The sequence below is a fragment of the Diabrotica virgifera genome, chromosome 1 (genome assembly GCF_917563875.1).
Source record: "Diabrotica virgifera virgifera chromosome 1, PGI_DIABVI_V3a".
NCBI lineage: Eukaryota > Metazoa > Arthropoda > Insecta > Coleoptera > Chrysomelidae > Diabrotica > Diabrotica virgifera.
In genome coordinates, this window is record NC_065443.1 from 190,892,408 (window position 1) to 190,915,963 (window position 23,556).

The window sequence follows — 23,556 nt, forward strand, 5'->3', positions numbered from 1 at the left end:
TGTCATTTGCAACTATAGTGTCAAGTGTCAAGTCAAAACCAAGCAAATTCCAAAAATGTGTGGTGGTTTCTAAAATTGTTGCTTAGATTATACTTATTGACTGAAAGTGTGAAGCACATGCAGAATTTTTAATAGTTGAAATTCACCTATTATCAGTCCGTAAATATATTAAAAGTAATGGGTAATGTACACGCTTATTCTTCTAACCCTCCTCCACCACCTCCACCAAGTACAACCTTCCCAAGGAAGAAGGATACTGATCCTGCAGCTAGTCCTCCGGAGGTGATTGAAAATCCAGGACCATTAGAAGAGATTCATTCAAAGTGCAAAAGTATGTCGCATCCTAACCTAATTTTTAATACCTACCTATGCCAGTCATTTAAAAAATTGTAGGACAAATAATTGTGATAACATGTGTCCTTTGTTCTATCCTTCTTAAGTTAAAAAGTAGAAAAAAAAACAATTATATTATATATACATATGTACACATCTTTATATCAAGCAGTTGGGTAATGTGGACTGACCCTATCTAGTTTTATTTTGAGGTTGTAGTCATTACTTTAAAGGGCAGGACACACAGTGTATCTGTATATATATAATGCATAAGATTCGTTATTTTAACAGTTATTATGAATAGAAGTATACTTAACACATTAACTGCCAAATTAAATATTTTTTTACTTCTGGCTCTATGTTCAGAATCTCAATGTTGATACTCCTTACATGGCCTTTAACAGGTTGATTGTCGGCGGGCAAAACAGCTTCCTTCGGTAACTCCAGCTACTCTGTGAGTCTTACTTCGATTATTTGATCTATACTCCGATTGGAGTAGCCGGCATCACTGAAGGAGACTGGCACACTCCGATCGGAGTAGTCAGCAATCAACCTGTTAATGTGTTAAAGGTTATCAATATTAAAAAGTTGGTATTTTATTTATATTCACTATTTTTTATAGTTTAGGTTTTGATTTTTATATTATTGCTATACTTCAAAATCTTGAATTTTATATAGTACTAATAATAAACAAAGCTCAAAATGAGTGATATTTCATATTTATATAAACAAAAAATTTAAAGTGAATCGAGTAAATGTGAAACATCAAAATGGAATTAATGAAATTATTGTTAGGAAATTCGTAATATACAAACAGTGAATGTGTCTGGTAACTGTAGTTGAAAACTTGGTATAATAAGAATAAACAAGGTATCATGAGCAACAGAGTGAAACGTGGAGAACTCGATTTAGTTATTTTATTCAAACATTAATCAAAAACATTAAAATAAAACATATTTTTAATTACAATTAAAATGATAATTCCCATTAAATTAAATAGATATCATTTAGTATAAATAATGTAATAATTATAAATAGGTAAGTATTTAAATAATAATAACAGTAAATTAAAATTATAAATATAATATATCAACATTGTAGAAATTGAAGGCCAAAGAGGAGTAGGTAAAAATTTTCAATATAATACAGGATCATGAAACCTTCACTATAGTTAACGTCAATGTTTATGTTGTACAATACAAGAAAGGTTCCCCAATAAGAAGACAATCAGTGGGAAGACCACGAAAAAGATGGAATGACAACTTACTATTAGAGGCCCATTGAAAAACAGACAGTCATTCATGTATACACAAAAAGAATACAAGAAATAGATAGAAAATGCTAGTTACAGATAAAAAAGTTCAGGGAGTTCTATTATTGTTATTGTATTTAGCAGGACTCTGTTCTATTGATGTGGAACCAAGCCCGGACTGGCCCGCCGGCCTACAGGCCGGTGAGCCTTTTGCCTTCCTTTGTATCTATCCATTTAAAAAAATTAAATGCTGATAAAAATTGTTTTTAACCTCTACATCTTGATAATTTGTTAAATGTTTGTGAACCAGTAGATTCCTCTGTAGAATAAAATTACCCAAACTTTAAAAATTTATCTCCAGAGACTACCAAAGAGTGTGGAGTAAAAGGGATAGGTACTGGGAAACTGAAGGTATATTTTTATGGTATCTTAATATAATTTACTATTCCCAATAAAAATAGTAAATTACTTTATGGATTTAAATTAAAATTAAACTTAAAAAAATTGACCAGTAATAATATTGACTTACTTGACATGCGTTAGGATTTGAAAAAAGTTTGATGTAAAGTAGAGGTGGGGGTCTGGCGTTTGGCGCGTTTTTTGGGATTTGGATTGGCGCCTTTTTTATGAGCCAGTCCGGCCCTGTGTTGAACATGCTGAATTCATTTCCCATACTGAATGTAACTTCTGGTATTGTGATGGAGCTGTTTTTCATTTAGGGGTTTTAAGTTTTAGTTTTAAAGAGTGAAAATTATTTTTTTATTAATTTGGTTTTTATGTATAGATCAATTAAATAAATAACTGATTTTTTTTTCAGATGTTTTCCCCACATGTTTTGAAGGCGCTAGAGTTATGCTTACAAGAGGTCTTAGTAATCACTTCCAAATATCCCACACAATAAATATGAGCTCTGTTACTCCCAGTGGATATAGATTTGGAGCTACTTATGTGGGAACAAAACAAATATCACCAACAGAGGCATATCCTATATTGCTGGGTGATATTGATCCCTCAGGGAATCTGAATGCCACTATTATACACCAAATTCAGCCAAATCTTCAAACAAAATTTGGAGCACAGGTATACTTTTTAATTTTTACTGGATAATTTAAGTATATCTTTTGCATGCTGCAAAAGGCAGATGTCTGACCTTTATCTAATTCGCCATCAGATAATTTAAATAATATGTAAGGTGTGCACAGTATAAATTATGGTGCATGTCATTATCTATATCAGAGTTGACCTTATTGCCAAAATAAAAAATAGTCCTGAATTCATTGTAAATCAAACCACTGTTGGGCACAAAAAGGGGGACAAGTCATAAAAGGTGAAAACAAAAAAAAAACAGTATTTAAAATTTTACAAAAAAAAGTTAATTTTTTACAGATGTTTAGAACGATAATCTACTTGATATTTGTTTTTACATGTACAGTAGAACCCTGATTATCCATGTGCGGATTATCCGGGCTGCGGATTATCCATGCTATGATTTTCTATTACTCAAATTGCATTTTTGAGGTTTTATCAAAGTAGCGTCACTGTAAATCATTCGTCTTAAACCCTATACGCTGAGAAAAAGACTCATAACGAAAGATTAAATTTTTTCTTTTTTTTTATGGTAGGTACTGTTATATTCCTATTTGACATAAGAAATAAAAGTCTATAGTTATATTTAAAATTCAAATAAAAATAAAGGTTTTCGTTTTTCTCGACCGAGGGCATGTAAGTTTGGAACACCCTGTAAAAAACAAATTTTGTATAGGTAGTTTTTAAGAAAGTGTTTCGGAGAAGTGTTTACGAACCCCAGGAACAATACGACTCAAGTAAACAATTAGAGTGATGTTTAAAATAAAGTGTTCGTGGAAAGGTTGTCAATAACCACCGATAACTCATATTCTAGTAAATAAGATAATAGGTTATTAAATTTGTAAAGAGGATTAATGTGGAAAGTAAAATTGAAATGGGGAATATTATTTTTTCTTGAAATCCATTAAGATATTTAGAAAAAGGAAAGTTTGTGTTGGTAAATACGGATAATTGAAAGTTGCTTGGGATTGGTTGTTTTTTGAATGCTGGAAGGGGTATTTTGGAAGGAGGAGAATGAATGAGCAATGAGAGTCAGGTGTTTTGAGCGATAGAGAGGCGAAGTCCAGTTTTCGAGAAGAGTGTACAAAATAGTGAAACGCCGGGTTAGTTAGTTTTGTTTTTGAAAATTAAAAAGTAAGATATCGTGGAACGAGTGATAGGCTGAGTCGAGATAGTATATAACTCCTTGAGTCTAGAGTATAGAATAGAATAGAATAGAATAGAATAATTTTTATTTGCATAAAATTTTTACATATTTGAGCAAATAACGTCAAGTAAATGTAAAAGTAAAAAGAAAAGAGATTGTATAAATCTAAAGTACATAGAACAATTTTTATCATAGTTAAAATTAAAAATAAAAATTTAGACATTACATGTTACAAAAACAAAAACAACTAATACTCCAGGTATTCCACCACAGTATATGGTTCTACAATGACCAGATATTTAAATAACTCTCTTTTAAATCTTCCAAATTGAATCTCTTGTTTTAACGCTGATGGTAACTTGTTGTGGAAGTTGATACAGGCATATAGTGGACTTCGTTCTGTTAGAGTAAGCCTGTGTCTAGGGATAGTTAGGTTTAGAGCTCTTGTGTGATGGGTATGATTGGGGATGTAATGGTTAAATAATAAAGGGTTCTTAAAAAGAAACTTTAAACATTCATAAATGTAGATGGCTGGAAAAGTAAGTATATTTAGTAGTTTAAATTTCCCCCTGCATGAGTCTTTGATTTTCATCCCAAGAATAATCCGTATTACTTTTTTCTGAATGATAAGAAGCTCTGATGTTGCCACTGCATTTCCCCAGAACATGATTCCATAACGTAGTTGAGAATAAAAGTTAGCATAATAAACAGTAAGAAGAGTATCCTGCTGTAAGTACTCTTTAAGCACTCTTATTGAGTAGCATGCAGAGTTCAGTTTTTTACATAACTGCAATAGGTGTACATCCCACTGCAGATATTGGTCAATGTAGATACCCAGGAATTTGACAGAGTTGGATGTTTCTATGTGGTCTGATTGAATATTTACCATATTCGTGATCGGACCTCGAGACTGAATGGTTCTAAAATAGATGAAGACAGTCTTATCACAGTTCAACAATAATTTATTCCCAGCGAACCATCTCTCAGCCCTCTCCAGATTTTCACCTGTTTTCAAGAGCAACTCTTCAACAGTTTTGGCCCAAATCAGATAATTTGAGTCATCTGCGAAATTAATAAGGCTAGATGATTCATCTGTTACAGATTCAGCAAGATCATTGATGTATACAAGAAATAAAAAAGGTCCAAGAACACTTCCCTGGGGTATCCCCAACTCGAGATTCAGTGCTTCTGAGAGTGTTCTCTCACCATTAGTTTCCAGACAAACTCTCTGTGACCTTCCTGTGATAATGACTCGATCCAACGTAAAGCTGGGCCTCGTATTCCATACTTTTCAAGTTTGATCAGCAGTATTTGATGATCTAAACTGTCAAATGCTTTTGACAGATCTAGAAAAGCTCCTAGTGTTTTGTTTTTTAGTTCCAAGTTTTCAAGTATTTTAGTAACAAAGTCAAATATAGCTGTATCAGTTGATTTGCCCTTTAGGAAACCATGCTGTGTTTGTTTGAGAAGATTTTTTGACCTGAAGAAATTTTCAAGTCTATTATACATAGCTTTTTCAAAAATCTTAGAGAAGGACGAGAGAAGACTGATGGGTCGATAATTTTCCACTTTAGTTGGATCCCCTTTCTTGTGCAGTGGTTTCACCAGAGCTATCTTTAAATTTTGTGGAAAGTAGCCATATGCGAAGGAATTATTTATAATGTAAGTTAGAGGATAACTTAATTCATGTGCAACATACTTAATGATATTTGTGGAAATTCCATCATGACCAGAGCTATGTTTATTTTTTAGATTTTGAATTATTTTTAGAATTTCAGTTTCAGAAACAGAAAACAAAAACATACTTTCTGAGACAGTGCTGATATTAATGCTGAAGTTTTCTACTGGCTTGATTTTATTGACTGCATTTGCCATAAAAGTGTTGATTTCATTGGATAGAGCATTCGACTCACCTTGTAAGCCCAGAACATTGGAGCTTTTTGAGTTCCCTTTAATTTCTTTGATTATTTGCCATGAAACCTTAGACTTGTTATCACTACTTTCCAACCTTTTATGATAAAAGTTTTTTCGAGACTCGACCAAAAGTTTATTATATCTATGCTTTTCAGCCCTATAGTCCTCTCGATACAGCTCATTATTGGCACTTAAAGTGAACAAAATATCCAGCCGTGATTTACAGGAAGTAACCTCTGGTGCACTTGTCCAACTATCTTTACGATTTTTGCTATTAAATCTTTTTATAGGAAAACATTGCTGAAATAATGTTTCTATAATATTTTTAAATTCTTCCCATTGGCTGTCTATTTGTGAAGAATGACATGCAAAGAGATTTGACCAATCCACCTGACTTAACAAGAATTTGAAATGTTGTTTGTTTTCTGCATTAAACTGACGTTTTTTACTACTTACCGAAGGCACTCCACCGATCTCAAATCTAACTATCTGAGCCAAATGATCTGATGTGTGAGGGTTGAAAACTTTTGATGAAAATGCTTCAATATTTGTATAAATATTGTCAATGCACGATTTTTTGGCACCATCTATGCGTGTGAATTCTGTTATTGAAGGAATTATATTAAAAGAGCTTAAAAAATTTTTAAAAATACCTGGCCATTTTGCGTCCTGGAGTATATTTAAGTTAAAATCTCCTGCTAAAAAAATTTTACAATCTTTACAAATCAAATCGGACAATATTTCATCTAATTTCTCAATAAGAATCTGTGGTTGTTCGGTTCTGTAAATTGATAGCACAACAATCTTCATTTTATTAAGCTGGACTTCTGCTGCTGCACATTCAAATACTGATTTTTCAGACAAACTAATAATGTCCTCCCTGGCTGTACTGGCATATTTATCTCGAACATATACAGCTGCTCCACCATGTTCATTGGTACCTCTACAGAATGAAGATACAAGTTTAAAATTTTTGATATAATTTTGAAGCTGGTCTTCAGTTTTCCCGAGTATCCCGGTTTGTTGAAGTGTTTAAAAAAGGTGGAACACGGCATCAGGATAAGGCAGGAACGAGTGCTGTATGAGGCGTAGTTTTCAAAGGAACAGAGGCATTACTGGAAGACTTGGACGAGTCGTTGGATCACAACCCAAGCCAATAGGAAACGTGTTTTGTGTGAAGACATTATCAAATCATCAGTAAAGGTCAGTCTAATTTGTTATGACATGAATGTATGGTTTGTGTATTAAATACCACATTGAAAATTGAGCCACACAATCACTATTAAAAAAATTTCATCAAACCTAAATCAATTTGTTACTAATAAATCATAATAGTTCATTATAAATAAAATAAATTTGGAGACAAAAAGAAATAAGATTCCCATTTTTGTAACTGTTGTATTAAATAAAGATAGAAAGATAAGATATAAGAAATATTAAGCAGTTAGTGCCATTTAGATAAAATAAACGATTTTTATAATTTCTAATTGAAATCCGTATGTGTGTATTATTTTACTCTCTTTTATCTATCCCGATTAGGAATCCACTGAGAAATACTTTGAAGCCACGAAAGTAAGTAATTGATATTATAATTTAGCCCTGAGATTGACACTATATTGATATTTGATCTGTTTGATTAATGAGATAATTATTGATTAATTAATTAAGATAAATTACATATGAGAACATCATTAGATTTCAAAAGTAAGATCACAACAGTACATATGTATTATGTATGAGAAATAAATGTTTGGATTATCCGTGAGTTTCAATTATCCGTGCCAAGGTTCGGTCCCTGGGGTTCTACTGTACTTGTACTACATGGATTAAAAATTTTTTTACTGAGTATTTGTGATCACAATATATTTAAAGCGATATTTGACTTACCTCTTTTTTCACAAATATGCATATGGCTTACCACCTTTGTAATTGAACATAAGAGTGATTACACAGGATAATGGAAAAATTTTAGATACAAGTTTATTTAGGTAAATACAACATATACACTCAACCAAACTTATTTGGAATCATCTGATATTTTTTATTATTTTAAATGAATTAAACCTAAATTTAATATTCTTTCTTTGCACCTCTCCGGAGCCTAACTACAGGTTATAGTACCAAATCAACATATACTCTATTCCACGAATATACGACTGTTTTGAATTATCTCGACAACGAATATTTTACTGTGCAAAATATGAAGAACGAAAGTAAATTGCAAATTACATTATTGATTATTGGAATAATTATTAGAGCCATTTACTTTCGTACTTCTTATGTTGCACACTAAAATATTCGTGGTCGCGATAATCGAAAACAGTTGTATATTCGTGGAATGGCCTATAGCTGTGAACTATTAAAGTTCGTTGGATGAAAATTAAATGATTTTTTGTACCGATCCTAATTCCTCTCCAGAACATGACCCTACCTCCTTTATATTTGTGAACAAATCTGGCAGTTTTCATTCTTGCTTGTCCTCCTCACCCTCTAAGTACCGGGTGTCCCAATAAGAATGGCTCTCGGCCATATCTCAGGAACCGTTTATAGTACAGCTTTGAGAAAAAAATATTTATAACAAAAGTTGCCTCGGGAAAAGCCTGGAAATTATTTTTATAATTGTAGGTCCACCGCGAGAGGGCGCAATTGAATATCAAAAATTAAAAAATCAAAATGTTACAAAATTTACCTAATGAAAGGGTACTGTAAATCGAATCATCGTATTCTTCATAAAATTCTGCGCATATTTGATTTCACAAGTTTAAGTCTACCTTTGCAAATAAGAGGTGGGGGTGAGTGGGAACCTTCTTATGAAAAAATGGCTGTAAGTCCGGTTCTGCTAAATCGATTTTTGTATACTTGGTCTTGTTGAAATCAGCTCTTTTTCGTCAATGTAAGTGTCTTATTTTTGAAAAAGCCTAATAAGTAATATGCAAGCTAGGAGGCGTTATTTAATTATTTTCAGAAATCTAGTTTTCTTTGGAAAATATTAAATACAAGTATGCATTTCTAATCCTGTATTACAAAATTAGACCAAATTAGCAACATAATACCGAAAACCGCATGTCGATACCTTTTTTCTATCTCGAGATATCTTAAGAAATGTGTAAATTCTAAACATAACTGTTATCATCACCGGTAAACGAGGTTAAGGAAAAGTAGTGTGCTATGGAAAAAAATAAAGATTTTCCAGATGTAAACGTATATAATTAATTAAAACAACAGTAAGACAAACAACACTATAAAATATAACATAGAAATAAAAGCAACTAGGTACTTACTTAGTCTTAGTGACTGCCTACATGTTCAAATTGTTGCCCATAATTTTTGATGCAAGCATTTACTCTTTTAAGAGTAGATTAAATAGCAACAGATTTAACTGTTTTAGACTTTTATTTATGGGGACGGATTAAAGACCTTGTTTTTGCCGCTAGGCCCCAGGGGCGGCTCGTGATAGTAGAAGGTGGTGAGGCACACTACACCTGAGGAATTTTATTATTATGATTAGCTTCTCTTTAATGGCCGGAAAGTCGATTTTGTGACGTCATAACTCTAGGACGAAGCTAGGACAAATAATCCCGGACAAAAAATCCCCACAAATTATCCTTGGACAAAAAATCCCCAGACAAATAATCCTCGGACAAAAAATCCCCACAAGAAATCCCCGCACAAATAATCCCCGGACAAACAATTCCCACAAAAAATCCCGTACGAATAATCACCACACATTTTTTAGACAAAATATCCCCACAATCAATTCCGGACAAAAAATCCTTAAGAAATATTTGCTGCCGATTAGTTCTCTAAAAGTTTTCCCGTGAATGCGATCAACTCAAATGTTTTCTCAGTGCACAGAGTTATTTTGAATTTCAATTCCATATCGAAAACTTCAAATTTTACATAACAAAAGAGTTTGAGTTTTTTCAAAAATCGTGGAAGATATATGGGGAATGAGCTAAGGCTGTGGGAATCATGTTGCAATATTATTTGCTTAAATCTTTTGCCCACTCTGATTTGAATAACTATGTTCAAAAAAATTTTACAAAAAAACAGAACCACAACATACAACATTTTTGAAACACTTAAAACTACTTTTGTATGTAAATGTAACCAATAAATAAGGAAACATAATTTATTAGTTATGAATTTTACAAAAAAAAAACACAAACACAAAATTAACATTTTTAAAACACTTACAATCTACTTTTGTATGTAAACGTCCGATGTGGAAGTGCAAAAGTTAAAAAAATCATTTTTTAAGTTAAATTGTGACTTATTTAGAATAAAAAATTACATAAATGCCACAAACAAATAGCTTCAGAACAATATATTAGGTGATAATGAACAATGATTTAAAATGAACAATGTTTTAAATACATATCCATAAACTTGTAAAATATAATAATCCATTCGCATATTCGCGGTGTGCAAGTACTCGGAAGGGATACGCGAAACGATCGTGCGCGAATAGCGGAGAAATATTGCAACTTTCTTAAATAATTCATATTGTCAATTGAAATTGTCAAATTGACGTACATTTCATACCTATTGTCACTTAAGAAGAAAAATTATATATTGCTTCACAATATTGATATGATATGCAATTATTATATAAAGGTAAATTTAATTAATTGTATTTTGCTTGCAGTACTGCATTTTACTAACTAATTTTATTTACTACATACAATTGTTTACGTTTTAATAACATAACCTAAATCTTATTTTTTCTTCTTATTATTTTTTTTTGGACTATGGCCTTGACAATTATCCAGTAACCAGGACCATATGATTGGCCAATATAATTAAAAGTGCGAATAAAAGTGCAGAGCGAAGAAACCAGGTGTCGCTTTTCCGAACTTGCACGGTCCCAATACTGCGTATGCATAGAAAGCTATGATGTGCAATCGACTTGTGCTTGTAGTCGGTTCAGTTCGACTATTCATATTCCGTTCCGCGGAACCTTAAGTAAATAAGGGAAGCAAGGTCAAGTAACTTCGTAACTAAAAAAACACGTGTTTGAGGCCGGCCTCAAGGATAGATGAATTTTGTTCCCAGAATCGGTGGCACATTTTTCAAATTTTGCCGCTTTTACTGTTGTCGTTGTCCCATTTTAAGAAACGGTAGTATGCTAGATAAGAATGGTGTGAGGCTAGCTTCAACTGAAATGATTTGAGAAAGTTGGAATGAGATGCATGTTGCATAGATGCATATAATACTGGCACGTGCAAGACGGATACAAAGATAAAGAGTCAGGGCCGTACCGATTTTAATTTTTTTTTCATAAAAATAAAGTTATTTAGGAAATTTCAAAAAGCTAAATTATATTTAAAAAACTGATTATGAAACAACGAAATAACGTAAATAGTTGATTGATATACTGGTGAGGCACTGCCTCACCTGCCTCATAGGACAAGCCGCCACTGCTAGGCCCACTACTCGATAAAAAATTATCTAGAATCTAGAGAATACGAAACGCAATTCAAAGCATTGCGAAAGCAGAGATTCAGACTGCTGTTTAATCTACTCTTGAAAGAGTAAATGCTTGCATCGAAAATGATGGGCCATTTAGGTCGTCACTAAGTAGTTGCTTTTATTTTTTGTTATATTTTATAGCGTTGTTTGTCTTATTGTTGTTTTAATTAATTATATACGTTTACATCTAGAAAATGTTTCTTTGTTTTTTCCATAGCACACTTACTTTTCCTTAACTTCGTTTACCGGTAACATTAACAGTTTTTTAACATTTACACGTTTTTTAAGATATCTCGAGATACAAAAAAGGTATCGACATGCCTTTTCGGTATTATGTTACTAATTTAGACTAATTTTGTAATACAGGATTAAAAATGCATACTTGTATTTAATATTTTCCAAAGAAAACTAGATTTCTGAAAATAATTAAATAACGCCTCCCAGCTTGCATATTACTTATTAGGCTATTTCGAAAATAAAACAATTACACTGACGAAAAAGAGCTGATTTCAACAAGACCAAGTATGCAAAATTCGATTTAGCAGAACCGGACTTACATCCATTTTTTCATAAGAAGGTTAATCATCTGATTTTACATATTCTGTTTTCATTTGAAAATAGCACACTTTTCCAATTTCCATTATTCCAGTCTTGGAATAAGACACCAATTTACGTGATCAATCTTATGCTGCCTGGGTAACTCAGAATCCCGTAACTTTCTCCTGCTGTAGGTATAGTCCTTGGACACAGCAACTCTTCTTCTTGTCAGTTCAACTAAAATATTTACACCTACAGTTTCCCAAAGCTGCAGATTTCAAATACATAGTGATTCCATATAAGTTTGGTTGACTTTCAATATTAAAAGACATTAAACATTGATTAAGTATTCATACAAATCTAGCTAAAAGACACTTCAAACTTTTATTCGTCATCAAAAGTTAATGAATTTAGAACTCACAACATAGTTGTAAATCATAATTATTCTAATATGGAACAACGACTAGGATTACCACCACTTAGTATTAGGCGGGATATTTCAGGTTCTGCTTTTATTTTTAAAATTATAAATACTCTTATTGATGGCCCTTACCTTCTGAATGAAATCAGATTTAAGGTACCTTATTTAGGTTTGCGCCATATAGCTACTTTTAATATCCCCCTTCCTAAAACAATCATGTGGTAGTATGTAATAGTGTGTTACACAGATATATGAGATTGTTGAATACCACAGATGTGGACTTATTTCAATCATCAGTTTGAGTCAACTTAAAAGGTACCTATCTTACAAGGTGAAATATTTAATATGTAATAGATTTGTTTAATTGTGATATTTGTATTGGATAATTGTATATTTGTAGTTTACTTAAATGCAGTACCGGCGCTAGAGTATCAGGCGCCCGCCTGCAACACTAGCATAGGCGCCCTTCAGATTCTTTTAAATTAATATTTTGTTCACACCAGCAGAAAAAAGCCCATTTTGGCGCCCCCCCAAACAAGGGCGCCCGCCTGCAGTGCAGGCCCGTTATCGCCGGCCCTGCTTAAATGCCTGTTACGTTTTTAGGTTTAGTGTTCTATGTTTAGTTGTAAATTCAAAAGTTTACTATTTCTGTCTAGATTTATGAAACCTAACTTTTCGTTTATTGTATTTTACTGTTATTGGGGTTATCCCGTTAATAAAAAAAAAGAATGTGTGTGTACTTTGTACGCACGTAAGAAGATATTCTTTTATTATATAGGTAATTTCAACGAAGTAAATATACTTAACAGGTTATTTGTATTTTATTTAAAAATTAAACTAACTTTCTTATCTACCACTTTCAAAAAATTTTTATTAAAACAACCAAAAATAAAAAAAAATATATGAATCGCCCAGGATTCGAACCCGCGTCATTCCAATCTCGGAGCTAACGCCCTAGCAACTACACCAGCGAGGTCCTTCTAATTGACATGTAAGTTTCGGATATAATTACACAACACGGTGACAAATAGTGTAAATATTTTACTATTTGACTACAGAGAAACACAAATCCAAAAACACAAGAATTATAATAAATAATACATTTACTAAAAACACTAATATATTCTTTTAATGACTTATTTGCACGGATACAGATACATAAACACCTATCTTGAAAGATTAGCAAGGAACTACATACTGTCTGTGTGCGCAGGCGCGCAGATTTATGTACAATTTTACCCTCAATCGAATCGCGCCTAAAGAAGAATATCTTCAATAAATAAATAAAAATCTGGGAGCAAATCAGCTAAGTCTTTATTTGTGGGTAGATTTTTATAAAAGTGCCACAGTGATTCTCATATAATATATACGGCAGTAAGTCATGTGCTTTTTCTTCTCTATCATTATAGGTAGAGGCTTGTTTAATACCTCTTTGGGTAATAAATTTGTAGTCACTTTTCCCCTCTTTTCTAAATCTATGGTATTGAAAGGTACTTATTTGTAAAAGGACAACTTGTACCGAAATTGTTTAGATTTTTCATATCGTAACCAACGAAATTGTGTCCAGTTTATCTTGTTATTTTGATTATCAGTTTTGCGGTTAACTAGTACGGAATTAAAAAAGCCACCAAAATTCTTTAACTAAAAATTGATGTTTTCTCCCTACTTGCCAAATTAATTGAGCCCAATCATGTCGGTGTTTGAGCCCAATCATCTATTTGACTACTAAATTTTTTCTTTTAGACTGATCCGCATCGCACTCCATATGTGTATGGCTAGACTGTGATCAATAATTTTTAAATTTGCAGAGTATTGTAAAGCAGTTAAACAAGCTGCTGTTGTGAAACTGTTCTTATTCTGGCCAGGATAACAGTCTGAATACATTATTAGGTGTTCAAGATACGGATCTAAATCTTTTGTAAGGAAGTTTATATAGGTAGAAACCAATTTCATTTCCACCACATTTTGCTCGAGATTAATGCAATAAATAGCAGTGAGCTTGTGAATTGTCACAGTCGTCTTGTAAAACAACTTACCGCTTTGGAGATCTGGTGTTGGCAGGCATTATTGGAGATCAAAATAATAGTTTTCATTTTAGCATGATCCTTAGTCAGAAATATATCGTCTTTGTTTTTATAACCATGATCAGCTTGTAGCTGTAAATGGTGTTCATTTCATGATGGTATTCAGATATTCAAGCATATCTAGACATTTTTCAATTTTCCCTTATTTGTCTTGAGTACTACTCCGGAGTGAAAATTTGTGTTAAACCTATATTTTTTAACCTATTTCGTGTTATTTTCATTGTTATAACAAAAATGTCAGAATATTGTTTTATTTGTGCTAAAATTTTAACTGAAGGCGAAATTGTTGCCGTTAAAAACATTAATCAATGCAAGTACTGAAAGAGCTGATGAATTTTTAGAATTTCTTAAAGAGCAGAAATATGTGACCATACATGTGGAGTGAAGTTTAAAAAAAAACTAATTCAACTCCACAAGAAGTTATTTCCTACGGAATTAGCTTTCTTCTCTCTATGTATGGAGCGCCTAAAAAACTATGTGCTTAGATAAGTTTCGATATGCATGTTTCTTTAAAAATACTCGAAAAAAAAACAAGTGCAGTTATCTTGTCTTCCTCCAACCTTAGCGGCTGCTCATCATCTTTTTCGGGTATATTACCAAGTTCAAGTGTGGCTTGGTTATCAGCTAGATCCAAAAGACTGGGGATGGAAATTAGTGGACAGTTCATTAGAACCAACTCAAATTTTACTTCCACCTGCGCCGAAAAAACTCCTGAACACACTTTTTTGCAACCGTAAAAAGGGATGTAGCTCTAAATGTGATTGCAAAAAAGTTGGACTGTTTTGTTCGGTGGAATGCACTAATTGTCAAAACCGGTCGTGCTCCAATGTTGAATCACCAACAATTGAGGATTCATTTGATTCTATCGAGGAGCCATGCAATGTGTCATTATTGGGGCAATTTACTTGCATCCAGGATGAACAAGAAGAAGAAGAAGAAGAACAACAAGAAGAAGAACTAGAAGATGAATAAGAAGAACAAGGAGAAGAGGAAGCAGAAATATTAGAAAATTATGAACAAGTTGGATAAATTTCCCTTTTTTTTAAATTTATACCGCTTTTTATAACTTTTATCATTTTTAACCCTTGCCAATATCAATTAATTATTCAATAGCTTCAAATTAAACAGAATCATAACAGATCCGTGGAATAGGCCTACGGGGGAAACCACGTTAAAAAACGCGCTAAGTATTTATTACACTACCTCAAAGGTGGTGTGGAAACGTGTGCGTGTGCGCATATGATGACGATTACAACTTTTTGAATCGTTGTATCTCAAAAACGGTGGCTCTTAGGAAAAAAAGTAATCAGACATTTTTTATAGATAATTATCTAATCTACAATTTTTGTTAGAACTAATTTTATGATAAAACTTACCGTTTCGTTGAAAATCGCTAAAAACTATATTTGTGACCTTTGACCCCGCGTAAATTTTTTAGCTCGGGTCGGATTTATGAGGACTTTTTAGATTTCATTCATGATGCTATTTTGAACAATCCTGCCAATTTTCAGCTTGATTGTAATTTTTGTAACCTCGGATGTTTAAGTTGACCAGAGTATTATTTTAGTCGATAAATCATCTACCCCGGAATCTGTGATATTACCGGATTTTTGATCTAAATTCAAAAATTGAGCCACAGCTTCGGTAATAAAATGTGCTTGAGAACCAGTGTCTAAAAACACTCGACAAGTTTTGGCTTTTCCGTGACCGTTTATGATATCTACCACCGCGGCAGCTAATAAGACTTGCGTGTATACATGAGCATGCAAATTTACGCTGGCACTAGGTGTGTGTATTTTTATTGTTTTTCGAAGCTGTATTTCCTTTATGTCCTGGCATTAAATGATTTGTGTTGCTATTGAGTTGTCATATCTGAGTCCATGGCTCTCCTAGATATTATTTTTAATTTCAGAACTTCTGCAAGTGCTGACAGTATATAGATAATTCAAATTTTTAACTCATTAAATGCTTTTTCAATTTTAGGTACAGAACTCAAAATTTCAAGTAGGTCAGTTAACAATGAATTATAAGGGTTCTGATTATACTGCTAGTTGTACAGTAGCCAATCCTGATGTAATTAATAGTTCAGGAATAGTTGTTCTACATTATTTACAAGCTGTAACAGCTAAGCTGGCACTGGGAACTGAACTGGCCTATCAAAAAGGACCAAGTATTCCAGGCGGAGAAATAGCTTTATTAAGTGCAGCAGCTAAGTAAGTATAATTTAAACCAAACACTTCTTTCAGTGCATCATTAATTTTGACGTCATATAGGATTTTAAGACTGTCGCAAATCATTGCATGACATTTTACTTAAATCTGACAATTGTTTACACATCTTGAAATGTGGATCGGACTTTAAAACACATTATAGGAGCAATATTCAGAATGGGCAACTGAAAATAAACTTACGTGCATAGAAATCGGCCCACTTAAAAATTTGGTGATTTTTGATGTCTCATATTTATGATGACATATTATAGTCTGATTCTTTAGCAATACCACTGTTACAATATTGTTGCTAAACAGGTAAATTTTCATTGTATACCGGGTGTACCAATCAAACTGTGTTTTTTTCTCAGTTTGCATCACCCTGTGGAATATTCTAGGATTTATAAAATACTGAAATTAAAACCCAACTATAGACTCAGGTTTTCTTAACATTCTGTTTTTTGATTCATTCGTTTATGGTGGATAATAAAAAAGTTAGGTACTTTAACAACTAGACATGTTCTTCATCAATACACGGTGTTTCTGAATACATACGACAAACTTTAAAGGGTAATTCTGCATGAAAAAATAATAACAGTTGGCTTTATAAATGTATGTCCGCAAATGTTTCGTTTCCGAGATACGGGATGTTGAATTTTTTCTTACAAATTGACGATTTATTTTATTGCTTTAAAACCAGTTGAGATATACCAATGAAATTTGGTGGGTTTTAAGACGTAGTTATTGCACATTTTTTCACATACAATTAAGAATTTAATATTCACCATTAGCGCGCATACGTGTAATATGACCGATCATATTACCCGTATGCACGCTAATGGTGAATATATAATTCTTAATTTTATGTCAAAAAATCCGCAATAACTATCTCTTAAAACCCACTAAATTTCATTTGCATATCTCAACTGGTTTTAAAGCAATAAATAAAGCGTCAGTTTGTAAGAATAAATTCAACATCCCGTATCTCGGAAACGAAATATTTGCGGACATACATTTATAAAGCCAACTGTCATTATTTTTTCATGCAGAATTACCCCTTAAAGTTTGACGCACTTATTTAGAAACACCGTGTATTGATGAAGAACATGTCTAGTTGTTAAAGTACCTAACTTTTTTATTATCCTACATAAATGAATTAATCAAAAAACAGAATGTTAAGAAAACCTGAGTCTATAGTTGGGTTTTAATTTCAGTCTTTTATCAATGCTAGAATATTCCACAGGGTGATGCGAACTTTGAGAAGAAAACACAGTTTGATTGGCACACCCGGTATACAACGAAAATTTACCTGTTTAGCAACAATATTATTACAGTGGTATTGTTAAAGAATTAGGCTATAACATGTTTGAAAAATCACTTAAATCGGCTAACAGGTTTAGGAAATATGAGACATCAAAAATCACCAAATTTTTAAGTGGGCCGATTTCTATGCACGTAAGTTTAGTTCAATCTGATATTTGGTAAGATTCATTAGATTTTGTGAAAGTTTGGACTATTTACCATTTTCAATAAGCACCTTAATGATTACATAAACATTACACTACATTATTACATTATACACACACATACTTTGTATTTACATCTGCACTTGTTGCCTATCTGTGGTGGAATGTGTGCATGATATTTGACCCTAAAGACACATGCCAGAATATTTTAAAATACCAAGGTCTTAAAATATCTGCCAATGGTGAATTTACAAAATAAAATACATTTATTAAATGTATTTATTAAATTTTGGTGTATTATTGGAGAGATCCTTGATGCCGCTCTTGTTATTGATACAATTTTGGTCTTTTTTATGTACATCATCTCCAACATACAAGTCTTATTCTAGTCTTGTTTTTTTTTTTTAAATTTGAACGTTTTCAAAGTCAAAAGCATTGTTATTTTCTAGAGAATATTTGACTAAGGCTGTAGTGTTTAATTTATTGGTTTGTACACAATTTTTTTGTGCAACAACCCTTCTATATAGATATTAGTGTATTTGCCCAATATATGCTGATATTTAGTACTTAATAATGGGTTTAAATTTTGAAGATTTTTTTTAGACGATTTATGTCCAACATTGATATCATATTTTGTCAACATTTTGGACATTTGTTCAGAGAATCCATTAATCTTTTGACCAACTGGTAGAATGACTTTGAATTTAAACTAATTTTCGGTTGCTCCGTCTAGAAACTCTACAAATATTTCATTAATTAGCCTCTCGTAGACACTGTATACAATCTAAAATACTGAAATTAGTCTGTCACATTCAAAGTTGTTTTTTAACTTTTGACAAATACCAAAGGTGGAACAGAGGTGACAGGATTATATCGCATAGATACAGAAAGTGATCGAAGAATAAAAAACAAAATGTGTAATCATTGAAGAATAAGTAACAAAATATATACAGTGATGAGCGCACTAGAACCGACAAAATAACGCAAAAGACGGAAAACAATATGTTGTGAAATAAAGAGAGATGAGACTACTAGAGGTGCGAAATTATCAATAGAAACCTTTTAAATTTACATTAAGTATATTGATAGTTTCCCAACTTTAGATGTATCGCTGGAGTTTGGCAGCTGCCACTGTGACAGTTTGACTGCGATATGTCTTAAGGTGGGAAAATATCAATATATAATGTAAATTTATAGAAATGAATTTCGACTCAATTCAAGCTTTCTGCTTAACCCAGGTATAAACATACCAAAAGGCACCGCCAGGAAAACATTCCACTTTGCGGTTCAGAGAGCCCATATGAAACGAGTCTTTGTACTCTATGTAGAGTATGGCATTAACAAAATAAGAAAATCTACGGTTTCAAAATCTGTTTTTGATTAAAATTATTCCCCGTTAGAGGGCGTTCTATCCATACTGCGATATGAATTATTATAATTTATATCGACAATCTACGGTCGGAATGGTAAAAATCTGTCTTTCTTAGCGCCTCCTTGACAACAGGTAGACCTAGAAATAGTACTATCGGGGGATGGAGGAAGACAGATTTTAATCAAAACGAAACCGTAGATTTTCTTATTTTGTAAATTTATAGGTTTGCAACGATAATTTCCCACCTCTACTAGTTTATTCTCTTTTAATTTCACAACTCTGTATGTAACGCACGTAAAATGGTTAATGGATATAATTAACATACTTCATTATTTTTTTTTTGTAGATATTCAACTGACAACGCACAAATATCAGGCACATTAGGCGTACAAGGCGTTCATTTATGTTACTACCAAAGAGCTAGTAAGCAGTTACAAATTGGAGTTGAATTAGAGGCTAATCATAGAATGCAAGAGGCTGTGGCATCTGTTGGTTATCAAGTGGATTTACCAAAGAGTGAAGTAGTATTTAAAGGTAAGAAATATCTGGTGCAATAATGGAAGCTGCAGTATATAGAGAGAGGATCTAAATTATGGAATAAATTCATGGACAACTTTGGAGAAAAATCCCGAAACAGGTCGATTTTTATTTTTAGATTACAATCTTTTGGCATATATTTCATACTAGTGACGTCATCCTTCTGAACGTGATGACGTAATCGATGATTTTTTTTAAATAGGAATAGGGGTCATGTGGTAGCTCATTTGAAAGGGTGTTCAATTATCTATTCAGTAATATAAACATTAATATCATTATTTATACAGGGTGGCCAAAACAATAATTGTTGAATTAAATTAATTGACGTAAAAAGAAGAATGTATGCAATTTATTTAACCCAAAATACATTCTATTGCTGTAAGAAAATGGAAAAAATGTTTATTTGGTAAATAATCATTGCTTTTCGCTTAAAAATTAAATGTTCAAACTGCCAAGAGGTAGGTGGGAGACTGTTTGTGATTTAATTTAAGCGAAAAGAAATATTTATTTGTAAAATAAACATTTTTTTCTATTTACTGACAGCAGTACAATATATTTTGAGTTAAATAAATTACATACATTCTTCTTTTTTGCTTCAAATAACTTGAGCTACCACACGAACCCTATTCCCATTTAAAAAAATCATCGATTACGTCATCACTCTCAGATGCACGACGTGACTAGTATGAAATATAGGCCAAAAAATTGTAAATTAAAAATAGAAATCGACCTGTTTCGGGATTTTTCTCCAAAATCGTCCAATATTGGAGAAAATGAAAACCTAAGATTCAATCATCAGATATCAAACATTATCAATATTACACTAAGTTTTCACTCCAATGGCATATAAAACAACACAATGCTATTCTACACCCCACCAGGGTGGGGTGAAACGCACGCTGGGGTTTGTTTTGGTTGGATCGGGGAGAGCAGCATATGTGCCTCCTGATGAGAGACTAATAAGTTTCGAAACCGGTAGGGGTGCTTGCAGCACTCTCTGATTGGACTAGAATATGGTTCGGCTGTGTTTTCGTTTTGCAACGAAATTGAAAATGGTTATTCATTTTTGATTTACATTTACTCTGTGTGGAGTATGAAGGGAACCATTCTCGTTGGAACTTTACCGCGCTGAGCAGATGGGACGTGAATTGTAAATTGTAGAATTCCCTCATCTTCCTTAGTCTCAGCATCCGTATGGCTTGCAAATTGTAGAAGCCTCGGAGGTGTAACCAAAGAAGGTTCCCATTGTTTTCATTCTGGTGGGGTGTAGAATAGCATTGTGTTGTTTTATATGCCATTGGAGTGAAAACTTAGTCTTTTTCTAGCAGTTGCCGCTAGGGCATCTGTGCCATTTCGTTCGTTGCAATCCGGGACTGCACGCTGGGGTTTGTTTTGGTTGGATCGGGGAGAGCAGCATATTATGTGCCTCCTGATGAGAGACTAATAAGTTTCGAAACCGGTAGGGGTGCTTGCAGCACTCTCTGATTGGACTAGAATATGGTTCGGCTGCGTTTTCGTTTTGCAACGAAATTGAAAATGGTTATTCATTTTTGATTATCAATATTATACAGTGGCGGCTGGTCAGAGGAGGCAAGGGAGGCTTAGCCTCCCCATAAGTTTTTTACACATACTACACTGTTTTGTTTACTTTGCTATTTTGCTTCGCGTTAGAGATATCGGAAAAAGTTATTTGAACAAGTTATTCCAAATAATATTCTAACCACACATACCAAATTTCATCACAAAATTCGCACTTTTAGTTTTTCATTATTTGTAGTCAGGATCCTAAAATCGCAGAGGAGGCTGCTGGCCGGAAAATCCCACTTGCTAATGCTCCGCGCAGCCCAGCAGCGTTTAAGCATGGTAGTTTAAGGAGACCCGGTCTCCTTGGAGCTGCATTATCGCTTAACGCACACGCTGCCCGGAGATTGGGCAAGGGCGGCTAATCGGCCAGCAGCCTCCTCTGTGATTTTAGGATCCTGACTACAAATACTGAAAAAACTTAAAGTGCGAATTTTGTGATGAAATTTGGTATGTGGGATTAGAATAATATTTGGAACAACTTGTTCAAATAACTTTTTCCGATATCTGTAATGCAAAGCAAAATATCGGTAATTTACCGTGTTTTTGGATTCGCAGTAGGCCGCTTTTAGAATTAAAAAAATTCAGTTGAGTATCTTAAAAAATGTGAACCTTCAACCTGAATGGACTGCAAAACTGCAAATCTGTATTTATTTTGATATGCAATATCTACTTACAGAGATATAATTGTTAACAAATAAACGACACAAACTTTGGTAATACACTTTTACAATTAGACTAACTATTTTTAAAATGATATATTATGAAATTTTGAATTATGATATAAAATGTAAATAAAAATGGTCAAAAAAATGGGGCCTTAAATTAGATTTTTTTGTCGGATTTTTTTTTGCTAGTGCAAATTTGTCTAAATATTTTACAGTTAGGTATAGCCTCCCCTATTGTAAAAATCACGAGCCGCCACTGATATTATACGAGGTATGTCAAAAAATATGAATTTTGTTCAAGGGTAAAGTACCTTTATTTCTCTGAATATCGAAAATTCTTATTATGAAAAGTTGTTTGGAATTAAAAACTAAGATCCAATATGCAATTACATGCCTGTAATTGAAAAAAAATATTTTAGAAATTCTTCTCAAATTTATTACTATACTGAATTCGCTCTGTCGAGATTTACTTTGACACTGACGTTAGTAATTTCTTTTTTGGGAAGTTCAGTTGTCAGAAGTGATTGGAAATTACTACACAACCAACGCACCTGCTCATAGCCAATATTATTAATAGTAAACAGACATAAAGTATATTATACTTTATGGATATATTATACTATTAAAGGATATTATACGAGGTATGTCAAAAAATATGAATTTTGTTCAAGGGCAAAGTACCTTTATTTCTCTGAATATCGAAAATTCTTATTATGAAAAACTGTTTGGAATTAAAAACTAAGATCCAATATGCAATTACATGCCTCTAATTGAAAAAAAATATTTTACAAATTTTTCTCAAATTTATTACTATACTGAATTCGCTCTATCGAGATTTACTTTGACACTGACGTTAGTAATTTCTTTTTTGGGAAGTTCATTTGTTAGAAGTGATTGGAAATTACTACACAACCAACGCACCTGCTCATAGCCAATATTATTAATAGTAAACAAACATAAAAATAACATAAACCTTACGCCAATCAATTATTATTTGAAGGGCTGAGTGGATGAAGGAGGTATGTAACAAAAAGTAAGTTTTGAGATATTTGACCCCAAAGTTTTCATTGTAGAACTTTTTTGTAGTTATTGGTTTTCAAATGCTTAACTAATCATACTGTTCCCATGAGTGGTGAAATTAATATGGAAGTTGAGAACATTTTTTAATATCTGCTAACCAGACAAAAAAAAAAAAAGATGTGTACACACCTCCTTCCACAAATATTTTGTATATTTCATCTTTATCTAAAGGATAAAACAGGTTATGTGCATACAATTGAAAATACTATTGTGTAGATATTCAAAATGATATTTATTTTTAATACATATACATATTTTAATAACACCAAGGATATCGAAAATTGTCACCCCTTAAGTTTATTCATTATTTTCACGCAAAATAAGCTCATAGAACCACCTGTGTTGTTCTGGAACGAAGGGAAGTTGTTGTGTTAAGTTATCAATTTTCTCTTTTGA

The 23,556-nt window shown here is 32.7% G+C and overlaps 1 protein-coding gene across 1 annotated transcript in view; it reads left to right on the plus strand.

Annotated features, from left to right (window-relative positions):
• Positions 1-23,556, plus strand: part of LOC126878993 (mitochondrial import receptor subunit TOM40 homolog 1-like) — a 31,275-nt gene continuing 7,719 nt past the window's right edge. The window contains exons 1-4 of the mRNA XM_050641872.1: positions 1-331; positions 2,403-2,665; positions 16,230-16,459; positions 19,641-19,828. Of these exons, the coding sequence (XP_050497829.1) occupies positions 178-331; positions 2,403-2,665; positions 16,230-16,459; positions 19,641-19,828 (835 nt within the window). The 5' untranslated portion in view covers positions 1-177. The remainder of the gene's footprint in view (positions 332-2,402; positions 2,666-16,229; positions 16,460-19,640; positions 19,829-23,556) is intronic.